This window comes from Haliaeetus leucocephalus, unplaced genomic scaffold (genome assembly GCF_000737465.1).
Source record: "Haliaeetus leucocephalus isolate CR32 unplaced genomic scaffold, Haliaeetus_leucocephalus-4.0 Scaffold450, whole genome shotgun sequence".
Lineage (NCBI taxonomy): Eukaryota > Metazoa > Chordata > Aves > Accipitriformes > Accipitridae > Haliaeetus > Haliaeetus leucocephalus.
In genome coordinates, this window is record NW_010972886.1 from 20,147,036 (window position 1) to 20,163,734 (window position 16,699).

Consider the following 16,699-nt stretch of genomic DNA (forward strand, 5'->3'; position numbering starts at 1 on the left):
CCCTCTGCAGCACAGATTGCCTGTGTGCGGGGGGGGGGGGGTGTCAGGCACGGGAGGGACGCATAGATTTGCCGTGCTGGAGCCCTTTTGGAGACAGGCATGAATATTTCATGACAGGGAGACGATGCTTCATCGGCATCATGCAGATGTGGATTTGCGCTGTGCTGTCGGGGACACAAAAGGACAGAGAGCCCAGGTCAGCAGCACTCTCCAGCTCCCAGGGAGCCCACCAAGAAGAGAAGCCTCCCAAGGGTAAAAGAGCCTCCTCTGCCCACGTTTGCTCTGCAGGGCCAGCAGTATGAGGAGCCACAGGTGGTGCCAGCAGCTCCCGCACAAACCTGCCATCCTCTACCTGGCAGCAATATCCCGGCAGAGAAAGCTGCACGTTGGCCTGATCTAGGGAGGAGCAGAGGGACAGCCCTGTCAGTCCCCAGCACATCCCCAGTACCATAGTGCCCTGCCAGAAGGCTGCACCAGCCCCAAAATACAAGATGTAACCAGATGGTCATTCCTAACTGGAACCCAGGTTTCAAGAAAGGCACACTTTCCAACTGGAACCAGAAAAGACATCTCTATGGGGGCTGGACTGCATTTGGCACAACCTGTATAGACACCCTTTGATTGAGGCACTCGTTACAGCTTCTCCCATTCAAAAGCAGAGTGAGGTTTGAGATGCCTGTTTGGACTCTTTGCAATATGTAGAGTGGCTCCTGCCTAAGAGTCTCTGAAAGTCTGGCACAGAAGACTTGTGTCTCCAGAGCATGTGTACAGGGCAGAAAGAAAATGGACTGAACAGCATGAGGCAGGACTGCCTAGAGCAGGGCTAAGCTCATCTCTGAAACTCTCAAGCATGATCTAGCAGCAAAATTATCAGGGGTCTAGTACCAAAGTGTATTCCTATTGGGAATCCTGAGTGGAAGAAACGACTGGCTGCCCTGGTTCAAGTCTCCCAAAATCCAGCCATGCAGCAGCAATGCCAACAGGAGGAAGGAGCGAGATTTCAGCAAGGGGAGCCTGTGGAGGACCACATCTCCGGAAGTTAATTGAGACAAAGCTGCTACACTTTTCTTGGACGCGAATTCGAGTGGGAGGTGTTTGTTACTGCCAATACATTTTTCCTCATACACAGTTCTTCCACATGAGGTTGAACCGTTAAGCGTTGACAGTGCATCTGTTAAAATTGGCTCTAGAAGCCAAATGTTCTTGAAAATAAAGAGAGAAACATGCTGTGCTCGCCCTTCATCTTCCCAGCCATCCAGCTCCCAGTACCAAGGAGAAAAGCCATGTGGAGCAGCCCACGTGCACACGGGTGGCCCAAAAGTGGCCATGTTTCAAGTACCCCTCTGCGTGAAAGGTGCAGCAGGCTGAGGAACAAGAAGATCCCCAAGGATGGCAAGACTCGGCAAAAGGGCAGCACAACAATGTCAGGCTTGTTGCTACTGATAATATAAGGCTTCAAGGAAAGGACCCGCAGAAGATCTGGGAGAAGGCGTCTTCCCAATATTTCAAATTCCTCTCCCGCTTTCTGTTTCCTTTTTACAACTGCATTTCTGTCCTACCTCCCATGGCAGCTACCTTGGGCTTAGAGCAAACAGTGAGCCTGCTTCTTCAGAAAGATCCTGCACCCAGCAGATAGCACTGGGATCACCACTGACTACAAGCACTGGAAGAGGACATCCCTGCAAAGAGAGGAAGATGATCTTCCCCCAAGGTCATGAAATCTTGTCTTCAGATGAAGAAGAAGAAGAAAAAAAAAATAGAAAGGCCAATGCAGCCTCCTCACTTGACTCCTTTTAATTAGTAACCATCTGGTTTTAAGAAGAGCTGTCAACCAATGTAGAGCATTTGGCAAGCTTCCTCAGCTGCTGCTCTCCCAACTTCAGTTCTTCTTGGAAACACTTTAAGCCCCGAGATGCCAAAAGGAAATGAAAAGAAAAGCGAGAAAGAGCACGCGAGAGTGAAGCAGAAGAGCAAGGATGCAGTATAAACTAGCAGACAGAGCGAGACATTCCCCAGTTCCACTTGCAGGTCAAGGAGCAAACTGCAAACGCTGCTGGCCATCTGATAGCCGGGAAACCCACCCACCCACCCAGCCACGTGGGAGGAACTGCAATACCTCAAGCACCATATTTCAAACAAGCCGTTACAAATCCCTTGACATTTTCTGGAAGTTGGGCTGCTCAATTCAGTGTCTTGGCCAAATTCCAACTTCGGAAGTGACTTTCCATCTTCGTAAATTCCCTCCCTCACTTCAATTTCTTCTTTGTCCCAACCACTGTGCGACGGCACTGTGTACCTGCAGTTACATGTGCTGCACCAGCAGTGTTCATCCACCAGGACAGACACGGACAATCTTACAAACAAAACGCATCCTGCTCCATGGACAAGAGCTGTGATGCTCTTCCTCGAGTGCTGCCCTGGTTCTGCCTGTTGCCACACTCTGCTCAAATAGAGGGGTGCCGTTCTCCACCGAGTAAACCTGCAGGTGCAAAGGGAGCTTTCCACCTATCTTGTGGACGGAGCAAGGAGGCAGGCAAACTGTTCTGCTCTGCAAAACTCCCAGGCTGCCTTGCTCTCCAAGCCACCAACGCTCAAGTCCGCAGGCATGCTCTGCCAGCACAAGCCCTTTTGCTCTTTTCAGGGAAGCAGCCGCACTGGTAGCAAAGCTGGGCGGCAGGAGCTGGGCTGCAGCATTTTTGTGAGCCCTGCCTGCCTCATTAACATTCAGCACATGGCTCAAGCAGCTTTTAGATTACTCTTTCCTGACTCTGGGACCTTGTGCGTGAGTCAGAGGCTGGCACATTTGCTTCCCCCCATCCCTGCGAGCCCCCAACAAATGGTAAACTACATTTTGAACAGTTCTCTTAATTTCTGTGTGCAGACAACCTTCTTCTCACTTTTGCAAAGAAGCAGAGTCATCCTCTACTCCCCCAAACAGCATCACGTGCACACAGACCACTACCCTCTTTTCTCACAGACCCATTCAGATGTTGCAGTACCCTCTTGTAAGCAGGTACATCAGACTCCCCTACACTCACACCCCCTCCACTCATTTCCACCCTGGTTCCCATATGGTGCTTCAGCTGCCCATGAAGCACATGTAGAGGCCAGCAACTTTTCCCTTCTTCAGACCCATGGTAATGGGGTACAGGCACAGCTGAAGGAGCGGAGGATCCCCATGTTAAATACGTTAATGCCTCACTATGAACAGGGCAGATATCATTTCCCAATGCACTTCTGCAGTTCTGTTGCACACAGAAAGAGTCCGAGATCCAAACCTACGAGATCCTCCCATTATGCCTGCTCTGACATTCACCAGCCAGTCAAAGCAGCAGAGCTGTAATCTTGTTGACTCCTGACCCACGAGAAAAAAGCAAGCACTAAATTCCTTATTAGAGCATCCAAAACCACCAGAGACCTGCACCTGATTAGCATTCTCACACATTTCCAGAGGGGCAGATGAGCAGGTTTCAGCTGCCCTGATCTGCATGCAGCTATGAGATATTCTCACTTTCCGTCTCAGGAGCTGCATGAGACTTGGGCTCAGCTGGGATGCCCACCATCGACGGGGCAGTGGAAGCTCAGGAACTTTCTCATATCCACTTCTTTTAAGAGGATAAGTGTGCTGGTCTAACACTCTTGGGACTGAAAATCCCCATGCAGGGAACAAGGACATGCCCAGGCAGGCCAGAGAGAAACACATGTGGGTCATCCAGCCTGGACCATCTCCCCATGAGCCTCGACAGGGCCAATTTACACCAAAGGACCGAAAGCAAAAGGCTGTGGATGCCCTTCCTCTTTTCAGTTTCCCAACCTCGACTGGAGAGAACAAAGTTTTTCCTCCAAGCCACAGGAACCTCTGCGCAATACTTCCATCTTCCATGCTTCTCCTCCAAAGCCTTTCTTCCTTGTCTATTAGCATCATGCAAAGCGCCCAACTGCCAATGCCAATGAGACTTCAGGCAGAAATCCATCTATTTCTCCCCTCCAGCTCTTAATTAACATGTGGGCTTTAATTACATTTCCCATATTCACGAAAAAATATGTCCCTCTCCTCCACCTGTCCTCCCCAAGACCATTACAAGAGCCCTAATAATAATAATCATCATCAGCAGCAGTCTACCCTGAGAGCAAGACGGGGGGCATCTGCTCCATCTTCCCAAGTTACCCCATCCCACCTAGCCCCCCCGATCACTCAGAGAGCTGCAGGCCCTGGTCCCGTGCCAATGGAGAGGGGTGGAAGCACTGCTAACAGGTTGGCACAACATATTGCCAGGGCTGGATAGTGCCTGCAGGCTTTGGCTGCAGCGAAAGACATTACAGTTCAAGGGTGGACACAGAAACAACGGCAATTTGGAGAGGTATTAGGGATTCTCTTGTTTTCAAAGGTAAGGATGGGCCACCCTCCTGCTGAAGAAGCTCTGTCTTCACTATTTATGCAATCACTGCCAGGCAGCTTTGCACTAACACTCAGCTGGTTCACAGACCTAGGCAGTAAAAAAAAAAAAAAAAAAAAAAAAAAAAAAAAAGGCAGGTGGGGGAACTTTCTAACCAACCTCCCCATTCTCAGTGATCCAGCCGCTAAGTGAAAACTGAGAAATTCTTCCGTATCCAGCCAGATCGGAGCAGGAAAGAAGCTGATACAATTCACCCAAGCATGGACCTTGGTGCAGTCAGGTTTTCATAAAGCTCAGGCATTTGTCTAAAGGTAACTCAAACTGCTACCATTCTCCTCCAGACTCCGGGAACCTCACCCAGATGCAGTCTATCACGGTGGGGAGACGGAGTCCTGCGCAACATCGACCTTGGATTTGTAAACTCAAAATCAGAATCAGCTCTCAGACAGACTACTTCATCTGAATGTTCAAAATTCCCCAGTCAGCTGGTGGCTTTGTCCACTTAGAGAGGTCTGGGAAATGAGATTTTCCTTAGTTGCTACTTTATGCCTCAGACTTTCAGTGCTCCTGGAAGACAACCTCTAGCCCTCCCAGTAGCAAACGGTAAGGCAATACTGAACTGAATATCAAGCTATGCAATGTTTGTTTTAGTTTGCAGACAGACCGAAGACAGTGAGCTGCCCACCTCTTCCATTGCTGAGTTCTGGAAAATTAGCAACAATTCACAGAGCAGACTTGACATTAGGCTCTTGGGACAGAGAGAATAACATAAGTGCAGCATTGAGGTGATGGTAACACAAAGGAGACATACGGAGGACTAAAAGTATGGCCTGGACAGAGTCCGCAAGGCAAGGACTGCATGATCCAAACATACAGCTAAGTGCACCCTGCATAACTTGGACAGAAAGAAGAGCTCCCAGCAGAGCTCCACGCGCGCGTGCCATGAACACAGACGGGGTCTCTGCTGCTCGCAGAAACCCGTATCCCTCCTCATAGTCCAATGATGCAAGAAAACCAAGTAATTGCCCGAGAAAGAGAGTGTCGTTAAGTGTGACAGAAGGGAGACGATGTCCCTTTAAATGTGACTAAAGTGTTGTCAATGGATCTGCCATGGTAGAGGAGTTAATCCCCCCCCAGCCCCTCTCAGCCACTGTGATGGGATAATTAGATGCGAGGGCTCAGCACAGATGATGCTCCAGTTGCTTAGCAACTAATGGTTTCCATGGAAATGGCAAAGCACAGCCTTCAGAGCAGTAAGTGAGCAGTGCAGCAGGGCAGGGAAAGATGCCTTAAACTCCTGCACTGATCCTCTCCTCCAGAATCACTTGGAGGCCTTGAGGTATTAGGGGAATGAGAAGGGGGTGCCTTAAAGACACAACATCCCTGTTCCAAGCGGCAGTAACAAGAAGAGGGTTGTGTTTTTTGTTTGTTTTTTTTTGTTTTTTTTTTTAAGACTAAACTTTCAGTGACATGGTCCTCCTGAACTCAGTGACTCTCCACTAGCAGGACGAGTGAGGCTGAATCACACAGAGTGGTCTCACGCAAAGGCTCATGCCCCGATACATGGGTCAGTCTGCTATAAGCAGCTGAATGTGATTCCAGCATCAGTTCTCATACCCAGGGGCTGAGGGGTGAACGCACACACACACATTTAGATTTTCAGCACTGTCCCATAAGAAGCTACGTACAGGCATCCAGCCTGGCCATGAACCAGCAGGCAAGAGGAGGTTTCCTCTCAATTCTGCAGCTCCGCAACACATACAAGAGCGACACCGGCTATAAAACATGACGAGTCTCGCCAGCATAACAGAGATCAGATTTATTAACCTTAGCCCTAATCTGTCATCTGGTACTTCCTTCAACACAACCAATTGCTACTGCTTTATTACCGCGCTCCCTGCACCGAGTCAGCGTCCCACTGTTTCTGAGCATCGCAGCCATGACCTGCATCACTTTTCACTAAATACTGCATGTGTGCTGGCCGTGCAGCTGCACTGCTGCAAGCCACAATCTTGTCATCTCACGAGCTGAGCTGAGACAAGCTCTGTCTGTATTTCGATAAGAGAGCTCTGGGACACTTAGGTGGGGTTGTTGGTTCAGTACTAGGTGGTCTTCACCCCCTTCACATGACACGGGGATGGCCTGCAAGCACTGTCTGCTTGCAAATGACAGCCTTACGTGTTAAAGCTCTGCAAACATCTCAAGCCCAGAAGAAGGCCTGGAAACTCACATCACAAAGACAAGCCCTGCTTTCCTACACTGCCCTCCATCCAGCCCCACACTTGTGACAAGAAGTGTCCCTTGCAGAGACAGTGAGCAGACTGTGCCTTGGGCACTGGCTGCAGCACACGCACTCACTGGTTTTCCCCTTCCCACCTGGGAGGAGACTGGCAGCACGTGCTCTGCTCTCTTCTTGGTAGAAAGCACGCAAAATGGAGAATAGGGCAGACTCCTCCCTTGGGCAGCAGCTGAACCAGGAGGTGGCACCTACTGCAGGTGAGGAGCAGCCAGGCTGGGCTCTGGGACCCCAGCATGTGTTGGTCGAAGCCACTGACTCTGAGATGCTGTATGGCTCCTTCCTCCCCTTGCTGCATGCATTAGCTTGCCCTCCCTGCAAAGCTGGGGGGGATTCCAGCTGCGACACCCAGGAGGGATGAACCATCCCGTCAGCCAGCCTGCACTGACAGCTAATTTAACCGCAAGCAAGGTCTCCTCCCTGGAGCCCTGTCCTGATCCACCCAGCGCTTCAGGAAGGTACAGGAGCAGAGTCGCCAAAAAAGTTGCAGAGCGTTTCAGACTCTGTCCCCTATGGCTTTCAAAGGGGGAAATCAAAGGGAAGCGCTGCTCTTTGTTCCGTGGGGGAGCGGCACGAAAGGTGAGCGGCGGCGAGCCCGGCAGAACCAGTCGCTTCAATCGTCCGCCAGCTCACCTTTGAAGTGGTTTTAAAAATCAGGGAGGAGGGGCAGAGACCTGAGTTCAGCTCTTTTACTGCAACTTCACAGAATTTGAGGATGTGGGGGGTAAGAGGCTGCCTTTCCCCCACCAGAAAAATAGTATATCTGTTCAGAGAGAATAGAATATGGCTAATAAAAAAGGCTGTAATGCTCATCAAGTACGTCTGTTGTGTTCTCACGTCCTGAGGAGGCTATGAACAGCTACAGTGGCAGCAGCATCTACCCACAGCACCGATGGAGACACACCAGGCATCCACAGGATTAACCAGGCACTTTGACACAGCCCCCGGTCCAGTGCTGACAGAGCAACCACCTCTCACCAGCCACAGCCTTCTCTCTGCCTTGTGTTCCCTCGCTCGCTGCTCGTCTGTACTTTCCCCACTGCCTCTCTTTAATAAAGAGGACCGTTTTTAACCCTGGCCCACGCAAATCCCGGGAGCTCTTTCTACATTACACTCACAGCGTCAGCCACTTGCTGTGGCATGGGGAATTGAAGCAATGCCACCACAGCACGAGTGGCACTGTGTGAGGACAAGCCAGGCACCTACTGTACACCCCGTACTAGGAAGGTGGGGAAAAGTACCAATTACTTAATTGGAAATTAATCTCTGTTCTACCACCAGAAAAAAAAAAAAGACATATACACACATACACACACATATGAAAACCACAGTTGATTGGCATGACCAGTATCCATGAGCCCAGATCCCCTGCCAAGTCCACTGAGCTTGCTTCTATACCAACACCATCAGCTGGGCAAAGCCGAGACAAGAGATGATACCCTCATATCACCACAGACAAGCAGATGTCACACTGTACAAACTCAAAGCTTTCAGGAGGTGTGGAATACAAGAGCCATTTGAGCCAGACTTGAATAACAACTCTGAGTCAGAAGCCAAGTTACAGAGCTCCCCTGTCTCGAGGGGAGAGAGTGAGCTCGGATCTAACATCTTTCAGAAACAGGAGCAAATCTAGTTTCTCTGGCTTGCCAAGAAGACCTCACACAGCACGTTCACGTGAAGCCGTAAGCCTGGCCAAAGACACTTACCCACACCTTCCACACACACGCAGAAATGCACATGCAAAAGTCAGACACCCTGAGAAGCAGTGGAGCACGCTTGCAGTTATGCCTCGAATCTGAAATGTCTTTTCTCTCGATTTGCAAACAAGTCTTAATCTGAAAGGCCAGGAGATGGGAATCAGCAAGGAAAGAGAACTGCGCTTGCCCCCTGACCCCAACCTGTATGCTTACAAAGCTTCCCTGTAGTTCTTGTGGTTATGAGGTGTGTGGGAGTAGGCGAGACTGGTTTTCCGTAAAACTAACCCATCAATTGGCTTCCATGCAGGTAATGCTCACCTGAGAGCTGGCTTTCCAGAATCCAGATGTCCTGAGCCAAGACACCTTCAGCTTGTCACCTCTCTACATTTTCAGCTCCTTTCATGATGCAGATAGAGATGCTGGCTACTTTGGCCTTCTGCACGTGTCAGCAGGTTCTCTTCTAACTTCTGTTTCACCTTCCAAAGCTAAAGGGGGACTGAAAGAAAAATGAAATGGCTTTAGGATGCAAGCGTGAGCTTCTGGTTAAACCATAGGGCATAAGGAATCAGCAGTCCTAGATTTTTACTTGCCCGAAATTGGCTCTATCAGTCTGATCGAGATCCTGCTCCCCTGGGTAAGCAGGGGTAGCAAGACAGAGCTCAGGGGTTATGATGCTTCCACCCAGAACACACAGTATACAAAGCGATGGGACTAGGATTCAGCAACTGAATGGCCAAAGGCAAAATTAAGGCACTTTAGCCTTTTCCTAGACTTAAGGGAAATGTCCATGGTTGCAACCATACATATTTAAAACATTCTTAGGCTTTAAGATGGAAACCAACACTTCTGTTTCCAGTTTTGCTAGCTTCATTACATGGACTGGGCAGACCACAGGGCTCATTTCCCTGCTTTACCTGTTTGTGTTAGAGCAGTGCCTCAAATCTCTACCAGTAAGAGGTAAACGTTATCACATGGGGGAATGCTTCCCATCCCTGCAGCAGAGGCAGGAAATATTAGCAAGCTCTTTTTGCATCTTTGGGGAGGGTCTAAGTACAACTGTTCAGGGCTTCTCGGGGTGGAGCACTAGATCATATTATGTTATGTCCTACCCCTTCCCTCCCCTCGTATTACTTACCCGTTCCACAGACCAGTACAGCCTTCTCTGAGGATACAGAAACCTGGGGAAGACGGGAGAAAGGAATCTCTGATCAGCTGCAGCCAGCTGCTGCTAGCAGCCCTAGAAGGTCTGCAGCTGTTTCTCATCTCCTTTATTGCTCTGTAGTAGCTTTTGCTGGATAGCCCCCACCTAACTCCGGGGGCACCGGCTCTGAACTGGCTACAGGTGAATTCAATTGCTCCCTGCAAAATGCCAGCTCACACGGCCTCTTGTGGCCAAGCCACAGAGGCCGGTTATCCTCTTCCAGCTCTGCCAGGCTGCTCTTTCCCAGGATGGATCCTGGAAAGCAGCACCGAGAACGAAGTCCTTCCCGCGGACAAGTCCACCCCCAAATATTAGTCTTTTATCCATATCGGTGCCTCAGATGTTGCCCAGCTTGCTTTTCAAAAGCCATGCCTGGCTGAAGGGCAAGCAGGTCAAGATACTTCATCTGCACACAAGGTCTAGCTATCGCAGGACTTCTTTTCCCCCCAGAAATACTCACGTTGGTCTAAGGTTATTAACATAACTGCATCCAGTCTAGCACTCTTGTGCAAGTTTACTGTTGAAGTACCAAAGGTTATGTGGGTAGGTGAGGCATCAATTGAGGGTGCACGTAGACAATCACAGGCTTAATGAATTACTATGCCTCAGCTGATGCCTACACAACTGTGCGAGAGTTTCACTCTGGATAGAAAGGGGAAAGCAACTTTGTGGTGCGACAGGTCGAGCGATATGTGGTAAATTATTAAACTATAGTAGCTGGATTGTTTGCAACACATCCCAAGTCAAATACCAGGCTCCAGTTTCAGGACAGGGAAAGGGTTTTGATTGGGGTGTGCTCAGACTTTTTTGAGGAAAGCAGCCAACCAAGCAGGTTCTGCTCACACCTGAGGAATCTGACAGGGAGCATGTCATCTCTGCTAATGACTGAACTTTGTCACACGAGGGTGGAAAAAGCTAGGTGACTGTAGTCTGTTGCATCTAGCAAAAGCAAAACCATACTGACTTGATGTCTGTGGAATGCCTAACAAGAACTAAGCAAACCTTAACACAGTACAAACTATTGTGCCTGCTTTTATTGAAGAGACAAAACCGAGCATGCCAGATCCTCCTCTGCCCTTTGAAGGTTACCTTTCCAAGAAAATCTTGGTTTGGTGTTTGACTTATTTTTCAACAGCCCATCTCAAAAGACGCAAATACACAAAGGGTGAGAACGGTGACAGCAAACAGTGCAGGAACATTTGGCCCAAAGGACTGCAGAGCAAGCCTGCAGTGGGGAAAAGCACTTTATCCTTTTCTTTCATCATGCAGAGAAAAAACAAACAACTTGAAGCCAAACCTTTTGGTGCAAGGGTCACGGAATTAACTTTTAAGCCAAGATTCTCCCAACACCATGACGCTAACGTTACAGTGCAATCTCTTCCAGCAATTGCCAAAACCAGCCTCTTTCTGTCCGTCTCCCTGCAACAGACTGGCAGCAAGTCCCTGATGCACTCCTCCGCTACGAGCATAACCTGCGTCCTCCTACAAAATGGTCAACATATGTAGAGAGTCTGAAATCTAATTGCCTGCTGGTACTAAGCCAAGGTTTGGATTTTGATTTGTAGCTACTCCATTTCCACCCATGCCACCTACCTCCCCTGCCCCCTGAGCAGAAGAGTGATGGAGAGTGGGCGAATAGGATGAGCATGTGTTACAACCACCCCTGAACAGCACAAACCACATCGCTTCCTTTGTAATACCTGGGGCAGATGAGGCAGGGGTCCTGCATGAAAGGTATAGTCGAACAAACAAAAGCGATCCAGGAAGGCGCAGAATTTAGATTGCGTCTTCAAGCTGCACAAAAAGTTTCTAAGAGACACACTGGGAAAGCACGCCCAGCATCTGCTTAACCTAGCTCCTTTTCCCCCATTGTGGTACCCCCTCAGAATTTTGCCTGGGCTGATCTAAAGCAGTTTTCAGTCTTAAAACTGGCTACTTCCAGGCAAGCAGGATGAGGGAGCTCCCCAGTACCTGCAAACACATCCTGAGCACACCGTGCATCCCGCATAGATCCATCCTGCTTCCAGAGATGTTTGGGTTCTCAGGTCAGGGAAGTCTGCTACAGAGTGTAGATAATGCTGCGATTTTATCAGAAGTGGAAAAAAAAATATGTTAGCCTAATGAACACAAGAATAGCTCATTTACCAAGGCTCTAGCAAAGTAAATGGGCAGAAAACAGAGCCTACGTGTTGCCACCTATCTTATTCTCAATCAGCTCGCTTTCTCCCCCAATATGGACCATTTACTCACAGGAGGGGGCTTTAATAGGTATTTAGAAGTGTGAAGCAGAGCCTTTCACCCACCTGTGTGGTATCCTTTTTAAAAAAAATACAAAATCAACCCTCTCAGCACACAGAGCACTTCAAGCTCGGTGGATTCTTTGTGCCACCCTCGCAGATCCCGCTGCGCTCAGCACCCGGAGATTACTTTGCCATACAAAGAGTATGTACTTGAGTTTTCAAAACAAGTCATTTTGGGAAAGCCTGCACTTACAAAACGGCCTTGAGGACTGGGATATGGCAGAGGAGCTCAAACTCACTGTCACTGCTGAAGAGTTTCTGCAAGGTAAGGGCCTCAGAGGTCTTGCTTGATTGACTTGGCTTCCTTTTAAAAAGATTCCCATCTCCAAAACTCAGGTGAAAATTGAAAAATCTGGTAAATAGTAAGTTCCTGTCTGGAAGTTAACAAAAAGCCCATTTTCTTTATGTTTAAATGGGATCAGATCACCTTAGAAGTGTCTGCAATTACATATAAAGTAAGTATGCAGCTTATAGCAAATGAGGCTAATGCAAAAAATACAAGCTAGCCACAGTGTCTCTGGGCTCCCCATGTCTACCACCAGCTCCTGACCAGACCCTGCGCCATCACATGCTGAAGTGGCAAGCTGACCCCTCAGCACACGGGTGCTCGCTGCCGGGGGCACTGCCAGATGCCAGGGGTAAATCTGGGATCTGGTATTACCTACAGAGGCCAGCAGTGTTTCAGGGAATGGCCTGGGAAAGGGGCTTTTCTTTTGCCAGCCAGAACATCTGTGTCCAGACTGGAATTTTTCTATGCTTATTTAGGAAAAGCTGAAGCCCATTGCTCAAGGACAAGGATATAATCCCATAGCTCTGCCTGCAGACGCACTTCCCTCCAAACACAACCTTTTGGGTAGATAAACTTGGGAAAGGAGGACTGAAGGGAGTGATTTACACTCTTCTGGCTTTACAGGGGAAAAAGAAAGTAAAATTTCAGATCTGAACGCCATTGTTTGGGCTGGCCGCAGCAGTGCAAGAACACACAGACATGCACGCTGTATGCAGAACAGGAAATAAAACACTCTTTAGAGGGATGAGAAGGTAACTGGGGACCTTTGCCTTGGGATCTGTGTTGCATTAGAGCTTCCCCAGCCTGCCTCTGGACAGCAGGGTCTAGAAATGGTCCTCAGGTAGGACCCACAGGGTGACATTTCTCTTTCTCCTTAGAACCTGGTGTTCAGCCCCACCTGTGGATGTGGGTAAACCCCAGCCTGGTCTGCCCTATCCCCAGGACTCCTGGTGTAGACCCGGCCAGATCCAACAGCCTGAAGGCCTTGACTGGTGGTGCCACAGAACCCTCCTCTCCGAACACATCCTGCGACTACTCCGACTTGGACTGCTCTGAGGAGGATGTGCTGTCATCCTCCAGCGAGGGTGGAAAGGTACAAAAAAGGGAACTGCTTGGGCAGTCCTAGGCATTGTGCACGCTTAACGATCCTGCAAGAACAAATGAGCTCACTCAACAGCTCTGCGAGCTCTTGCCTCCCATTTCAGCAGGGGTCAGTCAACACACAGAGCCCGTCTGACGAACAGGCTGAGAGTACAAAGTGCGGGGATGGAGGCTGAAATTTAAAGTACATGAGCTTTCCATACACGCTCCACCAGACCCACCCTCCCCCAGAACAAAGCAGTGTATCCCTGTCCCTCATTCCACGCAGGGCTAATAGATCCACATCCTTTTTCTCCTTCCTCTCACCAGCTTACTGAGGATGAAGACACTTTGCATGTGGATGTCCCAGTTCCTCAGGAGATGCCGGAAACTCCTGAACTCAAGACGATGCCGATGCCTTGGAAATCAACAGTCCTCAGACCTCAGAGTGTGAAGCTCAAGTCCCCCAGGCAGATGAGCACCGAAATCGAGGGAGGCTGGCCCCGTCCCCCCCTTAATTACTGCATCCTTATCACCCTCGCCCTGTGCAACAGCACAAGTGGCAGTCTGACCGTGCAGCAGATCTACCAGTTCATGCGGTACCCACTCTTCTCCCAGCTCCTAGTGCAGAATGAGGGGAAGAGGGGCAATGAGGGGTACAGGAGTCTCTGATCATCTACTGAGGAGCAGGGGTGTGGCAGCCGGGACTTGCATTCGGGTCTTAGCTCTGCCTTTGGCTCGAGATGCCGCTGAGAAAACTGCTCCCCCTCTTTGTCAACAGCCAAACCCATGAGTCTCGAGAGCTGGCATTTTAGTTTTGTCTTATCCTCCTTAGGAAAACACAGTGCTCGACTGCGCCAGCCATCCTTACACCACAGGGGTCAGGGAGGACCCTCTCCTCCTTCCCTTGCTCGGATACGATGTATTCTCTTATTTGTCACAGCCTCTAAGTGCTTCAGCTCAGGACAAATCTTTTCTCTCCGCAGGCAGCACTTCCCATTTTTTCAAACAGCCCCAGAGGGCTGGAAAAACACGATCCGACACAACCTGTGCTTCAGCAGCTGCTTTGAGAAAACCACCAACTTCATGTGCAGTGAGGGAAACCGCAAGTCCTGCCTGTGGAAACTGACTCCAGAAGGACACAGAAAGTTTCAGGAGGAAGCACAGGCCCTGCCCAGAGAGGCTCTCGATTTGGTGTGCCAAAGCATGAGCGAACCAGGTACGTTTCAGAGGGCCAGAGCCCTGCAAAATGCAGAGCAAGTCAGACTTTACAAGATTCCCATAGCAGGAGGGATATGGGCGGGCACCCAAGCCAGTATGCAGCCACCAGCACTGCAGGGCCCTAGGTCCGGGAGATGATGCCAGACACTCAGAGATCCCTGTAGAGATACCCCCACAAACAGGGCTTGATCACGAGACCGGCCAAGAAGCCTTCTTTAATGAAACCAGCACAGGGAGAGAAACAAACCAGGCTACAGTAAAACACGGAGCCTTCGGTTCAGTATCGCACTGCTCAGCAATACAATACCTATCAGTTTAATATGGGTAAGAACTGAGACTGTAGCATCAGTTCCTGAGCAGTCATTACTCTCCAAGTAACTATCATGACTTCCTCTCTCTCGCTCTCTCTTTTGCAGATCTCATGAGAACTCTGTTTGGCCTATGATTCCTTCTGGCTCCCTGCTTCTGAAACACGTACCATGTGTTTTCAAACCAAGCTTGTTTTCTCAGGTGCTGTTGCAGGTAGCTTCCCAAGAATCACATGTGGAAATTACAAGCATCATGACATAAGGACTCAAATTTAGAAGGTGCTGAGGAGAAAGATGACCAATCTCATTTCCTTTGGTAAGGCAAGTTTTTGCTCCAGCTGCACACATCTCAAGTTGCAGAGGCATTTTGACATGTAGCACCCACTACAACTTTGTGTTAAAGTCCTCCACACAAGCTGCTGCCTCTCGCAGTGTTCTTGCAGTGCAGAGGGTTAAGCTGCAGGAGAAGGTTGATCTGTCCCCTAACAAAGGGTCTCAGCCCACAGGTCAGAGGCTGAGCAGAGAACGCTTTAGCTGGCTGTGTTAGAAGAGCCCCTACCACACAGATGTTATTCCAAGCTGTTGCATGTGCCTGCCCAGCTGTAAAACCAGCAGGCAAGGATCCACATAACTGCTGGGCAGGCTGCTTGGAATTTCTGCAACGCTCACTCGGCAGAAATCAGGGAGTGCTGCAGAGTGCGAGGAGGGAGAGAGGTATCTTTGGAGAGGCAAGGGTGCAACAAATTAAAAAAACCACACAGTCAGAGCTTGCTGTTGTGTTGTTGACTTACTTGCTTCTCCAGGAAGGGGCAGGAAAATCACGTCCCCAGGCCAGAATTCAGGCAGGTAGCAGGTGTCTAGCATTCAAGAAGAGCAGATTTTTCATACCTTCTTCCTGGCTGCTGCAGCAGTTGCTCAAATCGAAGCATGATCAGTCCAGTTATGTCCAGTATCAGTCCTGTGTGCAGCAGGAGCTGGGGCACCCTGTCAACGGGACAAACAGCACACAATCGTGATGCAAGTCCTGGAGTTCACTGCAGGTGGGTATCCTAGACCTGACCCACAGGGAGAGGATGCCAGGGGACAGTTCATCTGAACCTGCTCGACAGGGCAGGCTGGGTGCACCCTGGAGATCAGCTCCTTTCACCCATGTGCTCACGAGCGCATAAAAGAACTGATGCGTTACAAGTGAGTTGATCCCTCGGCTTAAGGCTAAACACATGCGCTCAGACGGTAGCGTGCAAACCACCACACTGGGTGGGTGTGCACAGCTGGGCACTAACATCACCTGAGCTGCTGCAGAGGTCAGAGGGAGGGAGATAGGTGGCTGTCAGTCCCACACATGACAGCACAGACTGTCTGTCTGTCTGTGAGCAGGACCTGCTTTAAGGTGAACAGTCACTGAAGGCCTGGCTGCACGGGATGGCAGCACTGAGGCAACCTTGGGGCTACGGTTCAGGTGCTCTCCTTCGACGAGGCCACGAGCACCCTCTGCTCTTACTAAACGTGAAAAAAAATGACAAACCACTTAAAACTTTGGTAGGGCTGTGGATGGGCAGGGAAACAAAGGTGGACGTCCGACCGGTGCTACCAGACAGGCTGTGTCGAAAGGCGGGAGGTCAGTGCATCTCAGGGACGCAGGACGCACCTCCAGAGAGTGTTCATAATAACTAATGAGAAAAGTCCGACACCGGGCCACGTTTCAGACCGGCCGGGGGGAGAACGCTGCTCGCGCCTCCCCGCTTGGCATCAAGGGCCGGGGCACCGAGCGCAAGGCCAGCCAGCCGTGAGGGAAAAGCCAGCGTTTCTCTGGCGAGCCTCAAGCCTGAACCTCCTGCAGCGGGGCTGGGACTGCGGGCCGAGCCCTACGGCCGACCCCGGCGGGCCCGCGGCTCGCCCCGCTGCCGCCT

At 50.1% G+C, this 16,699-nt stretch overlaps 2 protein-coding genes across 2 annotated transcripts in view; both read left to right on the forward strand.

The window, feature by feature from the left end:
* The first annotated feature begins 12,035 nt into the window (after positions 1 to 12,035).
* FOXR1 (forkhead box R1) lies at positions 12,036 to 14,926 on the forward strand. The gene is made up of 6 exons (XM_010575080.1): positions 12,036 to 12,156; positions 12,434 to 12,529; positions 13,059 to 13,273; positions 13,591 to 13,859; positions 14,247 to 14,479; positions 14,898 to 14,926. The coding sequence occupies exons 1-6, from the start codon at positions 12,036 to 12,038 to the stop codon at positions 14,924 to 14,926; spliced, it is 963 nt and encodes a 320-aa protein (XP_010573382.1).
* A 1,536-nt stretch (positions 14,927 to 16,462) lies between these two features.
* The window catches only part of CCDC84 (coiled-coil domain containing 84), a 4,110-nt gene continuing 3,873 nt past the window's right edge, over positions 16,463 to 16,699 (forward strand). Inside the window, exon 1 of the mRNA XM_010575081.1 lies at positions 16,463 to 16,575. Within this exon, the coding sequence (XP_010573383.1) occupies positions 16,463 to 16,575 (113 nt within the window). The remainder of the gene's footprint in view (positions 16,576 to 16,699) is intronic.

Excerpts from the sequence above, each read along its gene's own strand:
- FOXR1 (XM_010575080.1), top strand. The coding sequence starts at position 12,036 with ATGTACTTGAGTTTTCAAAACAAGTCATTTTGGGAAAGCCTGCACTTA. Across the intron at positions 12,157-12,433 it reads TGCTGAAGAGTTTCTGCAAG|CTCCTGACCAGACCCTGCGC; the intron begins GTAAGGGCCTCA and ends GTCTACCACCAG. Across the intron at positions 13,860-14,246 it reads CAGATCTACCAGTTCATGCG|GCAGCACTTCCCATTTTTTC; the intron begins GTACCCACTCTT and ends TTCTCTCCGCAG.